This window comes from Brassica napus, chromosome C6 (genome assembly GCF_020379485.1).
Source record: "Brassica napus cultivar Da-Ae chromosome C6, Da-Ae, whole genome shotgun sequence".
Lineage (NCBI taxonomy): Eukaryota > Viridiplantae > Streptophyta > Magnoliopsida > Brassicales > Brassicaceae > Brassica > Brassica napus.
This window is the reverse complement of record NC_063449.1, coordinates 15,347,458-15,363,916: the sequence shown is the minus strand read 5'-3', so window position 1 is coordinate 15,363,916 and position 16,459 is coordinate 15,347,458. Positions and strand designations below refer to the sequence as shown.

Sequence of the window (16,459 nt, the reverse complement as noted above, 5' to 3'; positions counted from 1 at the left end):
TGACGTTATATAGATGGGTTTATAGGAGTTAATTTTGGTTCATTTGGATGAGGTACAATTTAATTAAGGTTAAGTGCCGAGAATTTATTTAGGTGGTTTAGGAATATTATGAAACGACAGTTTATTAAATTTATTAAGCCAATAGCATAAGTTGGTAATTATTGAAGAAAACTTAGGGTTATTTCATTTTTGTACTTCAGTTTTAATAGATTAGATGTCACAATTTATTTCTTGGAATGATTGTGGTGAAGATATCTATGTAATCATTTTTCAAATAATGTCTAGAAGATATAAAATACTCTCTTTGTTTCAGTTTATATGTCGTTTAAGATTTCTTCACTTATATTAAGAAAATCAGTAAATTTTCTATTATACCCTAATTAATACCTTATTTTATTTATTATTTAATTAATGAGCTAAAAGATAGAGATAAAAATGAAAATTATCAAACATTTACATTAAAAATATAAACCTACAGTTATAAAGAAACAAGTTTGAAAGTCTACAACGACATTTAAAAGGAAAGAGATAGAGTATTACCTTAAATTTATGATTTAATCGAGTTACTATTAGAAGATGCTATTTTCAAAAAATATTGAATGTTTAGTACGTCTAACTTGTTTTTACATTAATTATATCACCCGATTATTATTTTCAGACCATTAATTCATAAATTATTATATTTTCAAGATCTTAAATTGGTATTTGTCGCAAATTATGTTGGGCAATCCCGTATTTTTATTGTGTATCCTCTAATAATCTCGCCATTGCACAAAAAGATAGATTTACCCTCGCTTTAAAGAAATCACTGTGGATTTGAGAAAAAAATCTGATATTTCACTTCAATCCTAAAATATGACCTTTGTCACATGTCACATGTCACATGTCACATGTCACATTGTTAGTCTCGCACTGCTCCACATAACGCAGGTAGCTTTCTCTTTCGATCTTAAGCAGATTTCTGGTTAAGCTCTTCACAAGCACATAGACATTTGTATGTTGACATGGGTTAGACATATGAAGAAGAGAGCAAAAAGAGAGAATACAGTTAGACAGTGATCTACAGTCCCTTAGCCTTTTATCTCCTAACTAAGAATTTGACTGGTTTTGCCGTTACCACTCGCAAATGCTACATTTGCGTTTGTAGGTGGTAGCGGTTCTTGGCGTTTTACAACAATGAACAATTTACAAAAGATGCTGTAAACCGTTTTACTCCGATCAAAACTTCTAAAAATCAAAAACTTGTTACAGTTTGCGATTGCAGTCGGTTGCGGAGAAGTAAGTAAAAAATATTTTTTTAAAAAAATATAAAAAATAAAATATTTATTTAATTTTTATATTGAAATAATAATACATGTATATATATTATATTTACATTTATATTTTAAACATTAAAGCAAAAAATATTTGCTATAATTTTTAGACATTAATGTGTATATATATATACATATATATAAATCCACAAATAATACGATTTTAAAATTTATATAATTATATAAAGTGGTAAAATTATTAATTTATTATTTAACCATTGTTGTATTAGTCATAGTCAAAAATATTTCGCAAACGCATCAATTTCTAACTATTGTAATATATACAAATTGTTTAATATTGCTTAAAAATGCAATATTTGCATTTGCAAACTCCTACGACTGCATCCGCTGCTTTTACACCAATCAAGCTCTAAATCTCAAAAATTGATTTTTAATCTTGGAAGAATACGTTCTATATCGAATTAATAATTCTCTAGTCTTATCAATCGTACACTTTTACACAAACTTCAAAAACGAAGAAATTAAAGTGTTTTTTGATTTGATTGACAAGAAAAGAAGAAAAAAAAGAGGAGGAAAGCAAGAAAATTATGAGAGGGGCCACGAAGCACTAATGGTGTTACACACTACACATTTCTTCTCTTACTTTTTCTCCGTCCTTCTAGATTCCTTCACTAGACAACCTTCTCACCGTCTCTCTTCATCATTGCGATTCTGATCTCTGCGTTAACCACCGTTGGTAAGTTTCTTTTCTCTTCTTCTTCCTTTCTTTAGTCTTTGCTATCTGTTTTGACTTGATGATCACTCTCTTCTTGGCGATGATCATTTGCTTTTAAACATCTACTCTAGAATTGATCCGACTGATCTTTTTGTTTGTGTTCCCTTCGATCATGCAAACGGATCTCTACCAAACAATATATTTTCCTTCGATTTGCATGCCTTTTAACAGCTCTCCTTGTCGGAATCTGATCCTCTTTCTCTGCTTTAGGTTTTGTAATCTAATATTATGGCAGAAGCTGAGGAGATTCAACCACTTGTTGTCGATAACGGAACCGGTATGGTCAAGGTAAGCTCCTTTTCTCTTCGTCCAAGTTTCGTTTCAGAAATTGATCATTCTTCTCTCATGACTTGTTGATCAAGTCTAATCATTAACCATTTGATAGGCTGGTTTTGCTGGTGACGATGCTCCGAGAGCAGTCTTCCCTAGCATCATAGGTCGTCCTAGACATGCTGGTGTTATGGTTGGAATGGGACAGAAAGATGCTTACGTTGGAGACGAGGCTCAATCCAAAAGAGGTATACTTACCTTGAAGTATCCCATTGAACATGGTATAGTTAGTAACTGGGATGACATGGAGAAAATTTGGCATCACACTTTCTACAATGAGCTTCGTGTTGCTCCTGAGGAACACCCTGTGCTTCTTACTGAAGCTCCTCTCAACCCTAAAGCTAACAGAGAGAAGATGACTCAGATCATGTTTGAGACTTTTGATGTCCCTGCTATGTATGTCGCCATTCAAGCGGTGCTTTCGCTTTACGCCAGTGGCCGTACCACAGGTTCGACTGTTTGGTTATTAATTGGAACAGAGTCTTTAGTTTGGTTGCTCTGTAACATAATTCCCTCTTGTTGGTTTGGTTTGGTTTACATTCAGGTATTGTGTTGGATTCTGGTGATGGAGTGAGTCACACGGTTCCTATCTACGAAGGCTATGCGCTTCCTCATGCTATTCTTAGGCTTGACTTAGCTGGACGAGATCTTACTGATGCTTTAATGAAGATCTTGACAGAGAGAGGGTACACATTCACCACAAGCGCTGAGAGAGAAATCGTGAGAGACATCAAGGAGAAGCTTTCCTACGTGGCGTTGGATTACGAGCAGGAGGTTGAGACAGCCAAATCAAGCTCTGCCATCGAGAAGACTTATGAGCTCCCTGATGGTCAGGTGATCACTATTGGCGCAGAACGGTTCCGGTGTCCAGAAGTCCTCTTTCAGCCATCGTTTGTCGGGATGGAAGCACCGGGGATTCATGAGACAACTTATAATTCTATCATGAAATGTGATGTTGACATCAGGAAGGACTTGTATGGTAATATTGTGCTTAGTGGTGGCTCGACCATGTTTCCCGGAATTGCTGATCGTATGAGCAAAGAGATCACCGCCTTGGCTCCAAGCAGTATGAAGATTAAGGTGGTCGCGCCACCTGAGAGGAAGTATAGTGTATGGATTGGAGGTTCCATCTTGGCTTCTCTTAGCACATTCCAACAGGTATTGTAAATTTTTTTTTAACTATGTTGATGTACATAGACTTAACTTAAAGTAATGATGTTTGGTTACTTTTGTTTGGAAATGCAGATGTGGATATCAAAGGCAGAATATGAGGAATCAGGACCAGCCATTGTTCACAGGAAGTGCTTCTAGACACAACCTATTGGCTTTGTGTTTGTGGTTTTCGGCTTGTTGATTGATAAAACTGGTTAAAGTGAATATAATATTATTTATATTTGGTATTGGCTTCTTATGAGTTTTGTTTCCTTATGGTTGTTCATGTATGTTTTGTGGAAAATGGAGTCTTGTGTGTATGCAAATGTTGGACTATTTCTATATTGATAGTATTGGATTTGAGTTTTCTAAGAAAGTGGGTGAATTGCTTCACAAAAGTAAGTGTAGTCTAGTCACAAAATCTATTTTGATTAGGGAATTTGACATCATAAATCTTATGTTTTTAATCCATCAAAGATAGGTTATAAGAAGTCCAAAATAAAAAAGTTATAAGAAATCAATTCACAAACCACATGATTTTGTCAGCTTCCTTCAGAAATATTGATTTATAACAAGAAATTTTTCATTTAATGGAAACGAAGATCTACCAAACTTTTTTTGGGTGAAAGATGTTAAGTCAGCTTGTTTGAGATATCTTGATCTCCCTGCTCATGCAATAATAAACCTGCAGGTTAGGGAACTTTTTATAAATAAGATAAGACTCCTTTTTACGAGCATGACTAACCTTCACTTACCTGATAGTGAAAAATGATACTGAGGTCTACAACTCCTTCAACTGTTTGGCTGATACAAAATTTGGATATTGATCTGATTTTTAAAAGAACATCTTCAACTTCTACTTGAAACCTTTTTTTCTTCTTCCAGTGGGTTTCCTCCTTATGCAAGGAAAGACTCAATCACACAATTCTTTTTTTTTTTTCAATTACACAATCACATGTCAGTAAAATATACTTTAAAGAAATATTATGTATACGTAGTTTACCCAATGTTTTTAAACACCACCGGACATTGAACTGGATAACTTACCGGATCATTGGGTCATTGGGCCGACCGCAGGCGAATCGCATGTTAATAAATTAATTAATTTTAATATACAATTATATATTAGATATCGAAAATATAAAAGATATTTTTTTAAAGTATATAAAAACTTATGACATATAATAAAACATAGAAAGACTTAAATCTCATAAGTTTTAAATATCTAATGTCAAAAAATTAAATATTAAACCACAAATAAACCGAAAATAAAATATCAAGATTTTCAATAACAAAAATAAATTAATATCAAATCTCATTATCTAATTTTGGTTCTTTCTATCATTGTTTAATATATCTTCTTCGGGCGGCATAATATAATGTTCATAAAAATATAAATATCACAACAAAATAGTTAGTCAATATTATATATAATTTTACAGAATTTAATAAAATCAATGACTTCGATTCATGACAAAAAAATATTTATTTAGAAACATGTAAAAAAGAAAGATAAATCATGTGGTTCACAAAAAAAAAGAGAAAAATACAGTTTATATGAAAGAAGTTAGAATCTATAAAGAATGTTAGAACAAATGTTATTCATGATAAACAAATTATGTAAAAAAAATATAAGAAAGTTAAAGGAAATATATAGTATATGTGACAGTAAGGAAAACGATAAGTTCACGAAAAAACTAAATATTTAAAAGTAAAAAAAAAACCCAACTTCTTATTTAGAATACAAAATATATTTAATAAAATAATTAAAAATCAAAGAAAAAACTAAATAAAAATTACTTACTGGTTCACCCGGTAGTTTAACCGGTAGTCGGTTGTCGGGTTTAAAGGTTTTAGCGGGTTTTATTTGGTTTATAAGCAACATATATTTCTTAAAACTTAAACCAGATTACTTAGCGGGTCACCGTATTTGCCAGTCTGACCGTGGGTCTGGGTCGGACGTAAAAACACTGAGTTTAACCATTTTCGTAGCACTTTCTTCTAATTAATGCATTTTTGAGAAAGTTGTTTTTTAAAAAAAACTAGTGAACCAAAATATTTATATGTGAGTTATAAATATTATGTTTTGCATTTTATTGTGTGTTTATTATTTATTTATAAAAATTTAGTGAATATGAAGATAGGAAAAGAAAATATAATATATATATAAAAAATTCAAGATAAACTTGAGGTTGAGAGCAACCCACCCTGTTGAACATAAAAAAAGGCAACCATTCACCATCAAAATGAAGTTCCTCGACATGCCCTAATGGTGTCACAAACCACACATTTCTTATCTTTCACTAAACAGACTTCTCAAGGTCCTCTCCATCTCTCTCACTCCATCATTGCGATTCTGATCTCTGCGTTAGCCACCATAAGTTTCTTTTCTTCAGCTCGTTTAACTTTTTTTGTCTTTACTATCTGTTTTGATATGATGTTTTTTTTTGTTTTAACAGCTCCCCTTGTCGAAATCTGATCCTTTTTCTCTGGTTTAGGTTTTATAATCCAATGTTATGGCAGAATCTGAGGAGATTCAACCACTTGTTGTGGATAACGGAACCGGAATGGTCAAGGTGAACTCCTTTTCTCTTCTTCCTAATTTTCTTTCGGTTGTGAACAAACGCAAATTAATTCGAAGAAAGCAAAAGAGAGCAAAAACGTATTGAGGCAAATACCCGTTTAGGATTACTTATTATTATGAAATGTATAATCTTACAAACACTTAAACCCGTATTTATAGCAACCTTAAAACCCGATTTACGCTTCGCTATAGGAATACATATTTATCTAGAAAACGTAAATTTTCCTAAACCGGTCAAACGAATGTTAGGCTTTTAGATGCACATAGATTTAAGATACCTCAATATGCAACACTTTCAATATTTGATTCTTCTTATCTCATAACTTGTTGATCAAGTCTATCTAACCCCTGTTTTCAATCTTTGAGACAGGCTGGTTTTGCTGGTGACGATGCTCCCAGAGCAGTCTTCCCGAGCAAAATAGGTCGTCCTAGGGATGCTGGTGTTATAGTTGGAATGGAACAAAAAGATGTCTACATTGGCGACGAGGCTCATTCCAAAAGAGGTATACTTACCTTGAAGTATCCAATTGAACATGGTATTGTTAGTGACTGGGATGACATGGAGAAGATTTTGCATCACACTTTCTACAATGAGCTTCGTGTTGCTCCTGAGGAACACCCTATGCTTCTTACCGAAGCTCCTCACAACCCTAAAGCCAACAGAGAGAGGATTACTCGGATCATGTTTGAGGCTTTTCATGTCCGTGGTATAATGTAGCCATTCAAGCAGTGCTTTCACTTTATGCCAGTGGCCGGACTACAGGTTAGACGGTTTGGTAATTAATTGGAACAGAGTCTTTAGTTTGGTTTCTGTGAAACTGAAGTCCCTCTTGTTGGTTTGGTTTACTTGCAGGTATTGTGTTGGATTCTGGTGATGGAGTGAGTCACACAGCTCCTATTTACGAAGGCTATGCGCTTCCTCATGCTATCAATAGGCTTGACTTAGCTGGACGCGATCTTAGCGATGCTTTGAGGAATATCTTAACAGAGAGAGAGGGTACACATTCACCACAAGTGCTGAGATAGAAATCGTGAGAGACCTCAAGGAGAAGCTTGCCTATGTGGCGTTGGATTAAGAGCAGGAGGTTGAGACAGCCAAATCGAGCTCTGCAATCGAGAAGACCTATGAGCTTCCTGATGGTCAGGTGATCACGATTGCCGCTGAACGATTCCGGTGCCCGGAAGTCTTCTTTCAGCCATACTTTGTCGGAATGGAAGCACCGGGGATTCATGAGACAACTTATAATTCTATCATGAAATGTGATGTTGACATCAGGAAGGACTTGTATGGTAACATTGTGCTTAGTGGTGGCTCGACCGTGTTCCAGGAATTGCTGATCGTAGGAGTAAAGAGATCACGGCGTTGGCACCAATCAACATGAAGATTAAGGTGGTCGCACCACCTGAGAGGAAGTATAGTGTATGGATTGGAGGTTCCATCTTGGCTTCTCTTAGCACATTCCAACATGTATCGTAAATTTTTTTTTAACTATGTTGATGTTACATAGATTTAACTTAAAGTAATGATGTTTGGTTACTTTTGTTTGGAAATGCAGATGTGGATATCAAAGGCAGAATATGAGGAATCAGGACCAGCCATTGTTCACAGGAAGTGCTCCTAGACCACCTATTGGGGTTTGTGGTTTTCGGCTTGTTGATTGATGAAACTATATTAAATTAATATATATATATATATATATATATATATATATATATATATATATATATATATATATATATGTTTGGTATTGGCTTTTTTTGAGTTTTCTTCCTTTATGATTGTCCATGTATGCTTTGTGGAAAATGGAGTCGGATGTGTGTGTACAAATGTTCGGACTGTTTCTATCTCTGATAGTACGCCTTTCGTATTTTTTTATTTGACGTTTTCCAGCTTTGCTCAAACATTAAGAAAACTGATGCAATCTCTATTTTAACATTTTCAATTGCTTTAGATTAGTTATTTAGTCATAAAAATGCTAAAAGTCACTTAATATTACAAGGGTAGAAACATCAACTTCTGTCATTATTCGCATTGGACTCCGTAAACGTCAAGTATATTGACACAAAAAAGAATCACTAAAACGTCAACTATTCCCGAACGGAGGGAGTATTAGGTTTTGAGTTTTCCAAGTCCAAAAAGGGCGACGTTACGCAATGGGAAGTGTTGTCAAACCTATTTTGATTACAGAATTCAACACCTAATTGTTCTCAATCAATCCAATGTATGATTTATTGAATCAGTTCACAAACAACGTGAATTTGGTCGGCTTTCTTCATATAGGGGTGTTCTACAACAATAATTTTTCTTTTCATTTAATGGCAATAAAGATTTGGTCAGCTTTCTTCGGATAGGTTTGATAAACTCTGGTGGATCTATTATCACAAGAGAGGCAAACGGTGACACGTTGAATAAAGAAAAGAAGAACGGGGGAAAAGCCGTTTGAAGCTATTAACAGACTATTGTACACATATTTGGCTGGATAATATTTTCATTGAGATTTGAGTGGTTTGTAAAAAAATCTATATTTATTTATCTTGGATATTCGGTTTTCGTTTGTTTTCAAAAACATACATTTAAACTCATATCAGTTGGTGTTGTGTGCAGGTTCAATCTAAGCAGCCCTGGCGCGGGTAAGGGGGATGGAAGCAACAAAACCAAAAAACTTAGATTACGGGTACGGCCTATATACGGAAAAAAAAAAATATATATATAATTAAGAATTTCTTAAGAAAAGTCTACTGCTCCATATTGTTTTTGACGAACAACAACAAAAGTTCTTAACTAATCTTAGATTCTAGTTAAGATTAGTTTAACCATTTTTGGAAGAAGAAACAGTCAAACAGAGGTTATCAATTCTAGGGCTCATAGGTTTTCATGCTTATAAGTTCAGACAAGTCATATCACGGTCTTTAATAAAACACGTCTTCAGTAGCTTGGAAAACAGTTCAAACCCGTCATATTTATTAGAACTCGTCTTGATTAGCTTGTGTTGAAGGTGACAAACGATGTAGACTTCATAGATCGGAAACAAGGAGACATTAGTTATACATGGGAAACGTTTCTGAAACGTCCCCATAAACTAATGATACCGTCCCCACAAACATTAGCTGTCCCCATCATCACCGAAACGTTTTGGAAACGTTTCCTGGCCGTTCTTAAGCCGTCCCCATCTCAGGAGGGTACGCGAGACATCAGTGAAGTGACGTACCTCTGCAACCTAGGGTTCAATGCTTTCCAAGCAAAGACAAACACAAAATCGGTAAATTGGATGACCATGTTCAAAATCTTAGCAAGAATATGGAGGTTCTTAAAATCCAACAAACGAACTGTAAGCTCGTTTATCTTGGTAGAGGTTGCAACCGATTGACAGAAACCAACAAAAAAATTAGAAATAAAAATGGATTTGTTTCTAGATGCGATACAATACTTCATCAGCTTCGACTACAAAACCATCTTCATCAAATCACACTTCTCAGGTAAACAAATTCAAGCCGGAACCAAATCAGAGTGGAACTGAGTTAAGTTACCGGCCAATAACTCAAATAGCATAAAACATAGCATCGTTCTGGGTTTTGGGATTATAATTGTTTTGATCAGATTGTTGATTTGCAGACATGGGTTTTCGATTTCAATTATTATAAGTCTTTGATCTTGTCTTAATTCGTTACTTCATTCACATATCAGATTAATATTGCTTTGGTTGAAACAAGTAGATTAAAGGGAAGTTTACTCAAATATACAATATTTTAGGACAATTGAGTAGAACCATATAGATCTTTTTTTTTATTATTGTCATTGTTTAAATACCAAGCGTGTCCTTTTTTTACGTTATCAGAAAAATGTATTTACAAGAATGCCATTACTTTTCGCTGCCACGTAAGCAAAAACCCGGCGCCACGTAGGAATTCGGTTTCGTGTTTTTATTAAGTCAGCCGTAAATCACTACATACATCGTTACAGCTGATTTATTGCTACGTGTCGGCTGAATTAATAAACACGACTGACTTAAGAGGAAAGGGCTGATTTAAGAACATAAGTCAGCCGCCCGGTATGGCTGATTTACAGACACGTGGCTGATTTATGGGATAACGACTGACTTACAGACACAAGTTACGGCTGACTTATACATCGGGGGTTTGATTGCTGAAATATTCGGCTGAGTTGTAGTTAAGACACGGCTGAGTTATGTTTCCACGGCTGAGTTAACGAATATCGACTGACTGAGTTATTTAGTTTACGGCTGACTAATGGGATGTTGTTACGGCAGAGTTTATATTTAATCAGCCGTAATAGGATGGATTAACATTAAACTCAGCTTCTTTACGGCTGACTTATTAGCGAAAGATGAATTACTAGAATAGCATTCGTTTGACGGCTGATTTATGTGACGATACGGCTGATTTATGGTTTTTCATCCTAATTACGGCTGATTTCGGATCAAAAGATTAATTACTGAACTAGTATCCACGGTTCGGCTGACTTAGATTGTACATGAGGGCTGATTTACGTAGGCTGAGTTATATATTCATTTGTCGGCTGATTAACTGATTTTCCATGTCATCAACTCGGATTTGCCATGTCACTACTAACGAACTACTTTACAACTAGGTTTGTGTGTGTTCATCTTTTTATTCATCTTCTTTATCTATCTATCTATCTTCTTCATCTTATTCTTCATCTTTCTCAGAGATCTATTGGATCCGGTAATTATTGTTTTCTGGTAACTGGATTAAGAAAAACAGATATGTATTCAACGCCGACAGTAGAGGGTGTAGAGTTCTTCATTTAGATGAGAAAATAAAACATGAAGAATTCGCAAAGTCTATACTCGATGATTACGAATTGAATGAATTGAGGCTGAGTTTTATGTATGGATTTATGTTCTTTGCTATGCCATTATGTATGTAGAACAACATATTTATGTATGGGTTTATGTTAATGGTTACGACTGAGTTTTCGTTTAATTATGGATGAGTCATCATTTAATTATGTCTGAGTTATCGTTAATTTATATTGCTGAGTTATCGTTTAATTAAGTCTGAGATATTATCGTCTCGATGTTATAAAGGCCTCGATATTAGTTCTGAGCCATATTTTCCACACTTCTGAAGCGCCATAATTAATTATCAACACGGTCAAATCAAGAAAGACGAAACGTCCCATTATTATAATAATAAAGTATTACCGTCTCGATCTCTATGAAGGCCTCAATATTAGTTCTGAGCCGTATTTCCACACTCAGCCATCCCATCAATATTAATGGCTGAGTTATATTTTGAGTTAAATAATAAAGTATTACCGTCTCGATCTCTATGAAGGCCTCAATGTTATATTAACCAACATGGCTGAGTTATATCAACCATCATTGCTTAGTTATATTAACGTTACATTAATGGATTATTTCCCGATTCTTGAATTGCCTGAAGAGATTCAGGCGTTAGTGGTTGAACGTGTGGCCGGTAACTCCTTCCAAGATCTCTATGGCCTTAGAGCATCGTACAAGTTGATGAAGGCGTTAGCAGATCGGCATAGTGTATGCCATTTTTACGATGTATTATCCGTTCCTTGTGGACTCAATATGCCTGCTGAGTTGTTGAAAACTTGCTACGCGGAGAGAAACCCAAGCACACTTTATATGAAAGGTGTACAGTTTTTCTTCACATTTAACCTTCAGGAAGAAGGACTTGCTTTCATGAAGCTTGCAGCGGATGAAGGATATGAGTGTGCTGTGTATACATACGCAATGACTAGAATTTTTTTTTGGGGTCATGAGGAGTATTTTGCTCGTTTTACAAGGGAATCAGTTGATAGGATCGGGAAACTAGTTCGATCTCTAAAATGGGCATGGAGTTCTCTTCACGGTGATGAGTTTCGGACAAAGAGGGACGAGTTCATTTCAACCATTATTCCTTCGTTCTATAGTTGCCAATGTGTTCCTGTTTTGGAGCGAGATTGGGTCTTGTGGTTCATTGAAAATAGTAAGGGTGACAAAATGTGTAACCGCTGTTTCTGGATCAAAGAGGCGGGGCTCTTCTTCCGTGAGTTTGAACCGGTGAGCGTGATTAGGGACACAAGGGAGTGGTGAAGATGTATTGTATAGAATCTTATCTTTTTTTAATGTACTTTGCTATGACATTATTACGGTTGGGTTATGTTTTACTTTTTGGCTGGGTTGTCTTTTAATTACGGCTGATTTTTGTTTATGGCTGGGTTCTCTACAATTACGGCTGAGTTTTAATTTCATAATGACTGAGTTATCGTTAACTGGCAGTGTTATTTAAATACGACATGATTAAGTTATTTAAATGCGAGACGGCTGAGTTATTGTTACTTTAAGGCTGAGATAATGCTAACTTCTTGGCTGAGTTTTGTAAAAAAAATCCAAGATACAAGCAAGGAATCTGCCATGTCATCAACTCGGATTTGCCATGTCATCACTAACGAACGAAATTTACAACTTGGTTTATGAGACTGTTCATGTTCTTCTGCATGTTATTTATCTATCGTTTTCATATTTCTCAGTTGGTTATGGATCCGGTAGTTATTGTTTTCGGTAACTGGATTAAGAAAAACAGATATGTATTCAACGTCGACAGAATAGGGTGTAGAGTTCTTCATTTAGATGAGACAACAACACATGAAGATTTCGTAAAGTCTGTTCTCGATGATTACGGATTGAATGATTTAAGGGATCATATTCAGCTTAGCTACATGTTCTCGAATAAAGCATTGAAAACAATGTCGCACGACACTCCACCAGTTTACGTGTCCAATACTCGACAATTGCAAAGTTTTCTAAGCCTAAAGAAAATCGAACAACTACGTCTCTGTGTGAAGATTACGGAAAACATGATGACATAGCAAGAGAGAAGAGTAACGAGAATGACTGCTCAGAAGTAGAAGCTTCAAAAGTTCAGTCCAGAGACGAAAACTATAGTGGGAGTTGCGATGGTTGCAGTTTGGAGAAGGAATAAGAGGACAATGAGAATGATGACTGCTCTAGTAATGTGGAAGGAGAAATACACGACGTAGTCAGAGAAGATAAAATAGGCAAAGAAAACGAAGAATATGATGAATTTGAAAGCCGATTTGATATGTTCGACGACTCGGATGGTTCGTCATCTGAAGATGATAACTTCAGCTCATACGGTGAGTCTCCTAGAGAAGATGAAGATTCACCAACGCTACCTCCCAAGAAGAGATACCAGAACTTCTCGATGAGCGGACCTAAAGGGAATCTGGAGGTTCTACAGTTGGAGATGTCGTCAATAGACCTTGCGGTAGGGAAACGAAACGAGAGTAAAGACGATTTGGAGAGACGACTGAAACTTCTTACAGTGAGGTATCGATTTGATTTTGATGTAGAAACATCAACCCCGACATCATACGTTGTTAAGTGTTGGGTTGATGGATGTCGCTGGAGATCGTGCTTCTACCCAAGGGGAATCCCCGGCGATTTATGTTTGTATTTACGATTCAAATCATACATGTTCTTGCACTGAGCGTTCTAATCGATCTCGACAAGCAACACCGGATATTTTGGGAGAGTTTTACAAGAACTTTCTCGGCGACGTTGGTCCGGCCGTTCGCCCTACGAGTGTCGGAATAGCTATCAATAAGCAGTTTGGTGTAAAGGTAATTACTTTGATGCGGCTGAGTAATATGAAACGTAGCGGCTGACATATTAATACAATGCGGCTGGGTTATAATAAAGCTAGGGTTGAGTTATTTTTACGTTGTGGCTGTCTTAATTTTATGATGCGGCTGAGTTATGTGTATCGTTTTTTCATGTGAACTGATGGATTATTGTAAATCACACCGGACGCTGAAATTTGCAAGGGAAATCGATGAGGGAACACCTGAGTGTGGGTTTGAAAGCTTGCCTTCTTACATATACATGATAAGAAGGGCAAATCCGAGTACAGTTACGCGTCTTCAAATCGATGAGCTTGGAAGATTCATGTATGTGTTTCTTGCGTTTGGTGCGAGCGTAAATGAGTTTCTTTTCATGCGCAAAGTTGTTGTCGTCGATGGTACGTTTCTTAATGGTAAATACAAAGGGACGCTACTCACAGCACTAGCTCAGGATGGTAACTTTCAGATTTTTCCAATAGCCTTCGCAGTGGTTGACACTGAAAATGATGATTCGTGGCATTGGTTTTTTACGCAATTAAAACTTTTGATTCCTGACGACGAGGGTCTTGCGATAATCTCGGATAGGCATAACTCGATAGGGAAAGCAATTAGAAATGTGTATCCGTTGGCTGCTAGGGGAATATGCACCTACCATTTATATATGAACATATTGGGACGGTACAAAGGAAAAGATGTATTTCGTTTGGTGAAGAAAGCGGCGAGATGTTTTTGGATGTCTGACTTTACTGCGATTTTCGAGGAGATTCAAGCGGTTAATCCTGCACTCCACGGCTACCTCCAAAGAGCTGATGTCCGACTGTGGACGCGTGTTCATTTCCCGGGTGAGAGGTACAATTTGATGACTACAAACATAGCGGAATAGATGAACAGAGCATTGTCTAATGCTAGAGGTCTTAACATTGTTCGAATATTAGAATCGATACGGGTTATGATGACCAGATGGTTTGCTGAACGGAGAGAGGATGCCAGATCGCAGCCAACCACGCTTACGCGTGGTGTGGAGAAACTACTACATGTAAGTCAGTCGTAACAGTAAACATAAGTCAGCCATTATAGTTCTTAAGTCAGCCTTTATATGTAATAAGTCAGCCGTTTCACATTTATTCTATTTTTCTTAATAGGGTCGTGTAACTGCTGCTAGAGATTTGAAGGTACAAAGGATTGATGATCATCACACTGAAGTTAAATATGGATCTTCTGGCGAGTATTTGAATGTTGTTAATTTAGTAGAGCGAAAGTGCACATGTCGGCATTTCGAACACGAGAAATTACCATGTGTACACGCAATCGCAGCTGCGGAGTACAACAATGTTTGTCGTATATCCATGTGCAGTCCTTACTATAACAGTGCATATTTGGTGAGCGCATACGCTGAATCGGTCATGCCGGCTGACTCAGCGCAACCTGTTCCAGAAATCGTGGCTAACCAACCGTGCTTGCCCCCGTATATTCGTCAACAACCATGAAGACCTAAGAAAAATAAGATGAAATCTGCTTTAGAAGTTGCACTTCAAAACAAACGTCCTAGGAAAGAACACACATGTTCTCGATGTAGACAGATTGGACATAATGCGAAAACTTATCCGATGTAAGCTAGTGTTGTAGGGATTTTCATGTTTTTGTATTACGATTGAGTTTTTGTTTAAATGTTTTTGGTATTACGGCTGGATTAAGGATTTTCATGTTTTTGTATAACGGTTGGATTTTTGTTGAAAGTTTATGTATTACGGCTGGATTAGGGATTTTCATGTATTTGTATTACGGCTGGGTGTTTGTTTTCAAACGCAATTGTTATAATTCCCGCCCAAAATAAGAAACGTCGCGAAGTCAATAAACGGCTGATTTATTGAATGAATTTGTATTACGACTGGGTTATGGAATAACTTCCCGCCCAAAATAAGAAACGTCGCGATACGAAAACCATTTTACTGTCAATAAATAAGGCACTTCTCGAACAATTATATGTTCAACTCTCTATTTTTTACACAATTGCTCTCTCTCTAAGTCAAATTCACAGTAATTGGAATATTTCTCTCTTCTTGAATTGCCTGAAGAAATTCAGGCGTTGGTGGTTGAACGTGTGGCCCGTAACTCCTTCCAAGATCTCTATGGCCTCAAAGCATCGTCCAAGTCGATGAAGTCGTTAGCAGAGCGGCGTGGTGTACACCATTTTTACGATGTGTTATCCGTTCCCTGGGAACTCAATATGCCTTCTTCGTTGTTGAAACCTTGCTACGCTGAGGGAAATCCAAGCACACTTTATATAAAGGGTGTACAGTTGTTCTTCTCATTCGGCCTTAAAGAAGAAGGGCTTTCTTTCATGAAGCGTGCAGCAGATGCAGGATATAAGCATGTTGTGTATACACACGCAATGACTCGAGCAATATTTTGGTGTGATGGGCAGTATTTTGCTGGTATTCCAAGAGAACCAGTTCAGAGGATAGGGAAACTAGTGCGATCTGTGAAATGGGGATGGGGTTTGTGGCATTCTGACGAGTTCCGCCAAAATAAGGCCCTGTTTATTCCAGCTTATCTTCCGTCGTTCTACAGTTGCCAATGTGCAACACATGTGGAGCGACAATGTCTCTGCTTGTGGCACATTGATGTGACTAAGGATGACAACATGTGTGAGCGCTGTTTCTGGATCAAAGAGATTGGCATGTTCGTACGTGATTTTGAACCGATAA

At 36.5% G+C, this 16,459-nt stretch overlaps 3 protein-coding genes across 4 annotated transcripts; all 3 read left to right on the top strand.

Annotated features, from left to right (window-relative positions):
* Window positions 1–1,811: 1,811 nt before the first annotated feature.
* Window positions 1,812–8,051, top strand: LOC106389951 (actin-2). Of its 2 annotated transcripts, none has more exons than XM_048759527.1 (8): window positions 1,812–2,010; window positions 2,260–2,337; window positions 2,435–2,828; window positions 2,924–3,537; window positions 3,625–6,107; window positions 6,486–6,878; window positions 6,969–7,548; window positions 7,672–8,051. In XM_048759527.1, the coding sequence occupies exons 2-5, from the start codon at window positions 2,278–2,280 to the stop codon at window positions 3,688–3,690; spliced, it is 1,134 nt and encodes a 377-aa protein (XP_048615484.1). In that variant the 5' UTR covers window positions 1,812–2,010; window positions 2,260–2,277; the 3' UTR covers window positions 3,691–6,107; window positions 6,486–6,878; window positions 6,969–7,548; window positions 7,672–8,051. The 2 variants fall into 2 exon arrangements, with proteins under 2 accessions (XP_048615484.1, XP_013685761.1); XM_013830307.3 differs by having other exon boundaries at window positions 6,969–7,583.
* On the top strand, window positions 6,048–7,777 carry LOC125588357 (actin-101-like). The gene is made up of 6 exons (XM_048759665.1): window positions 6,048–6,107; window positions 6,486–6,822; window positions 6,969–7,112; window positions 7,193–7,260; window positions 7,422–7,588; window positions 7,672–7,777. Exons 1-6 carry the CDS (start codon window positions 6,048–6,050, stop codon window positions 7,775–7,777), a joined length of 882 nt encoding a protein of 293 aa, XP_048615622.1.
* A 5,159-nt stretch (window positions 8,052–13,210) lies between the features above and the next one.
* On the top strand, window positions 13,211–15,238 carry LOC111208095. Its single transcript, XM_022706826.1, has 4 exons — window positions 13,211–13,458; window positions 13,956–14,600; window positions 14,712–14,787; window positions 14,894–15,238. Exons 1-4 carry the CDS (start codon window positions 13,211–13,213, stop codon window positions 15,236–15,238), a joined length of 1,314 nt encoding a protein of 437 aa, XP_022562547.1.
* Window positions 15,239–16,459: the final 1,221 nt, after the last annotated feature.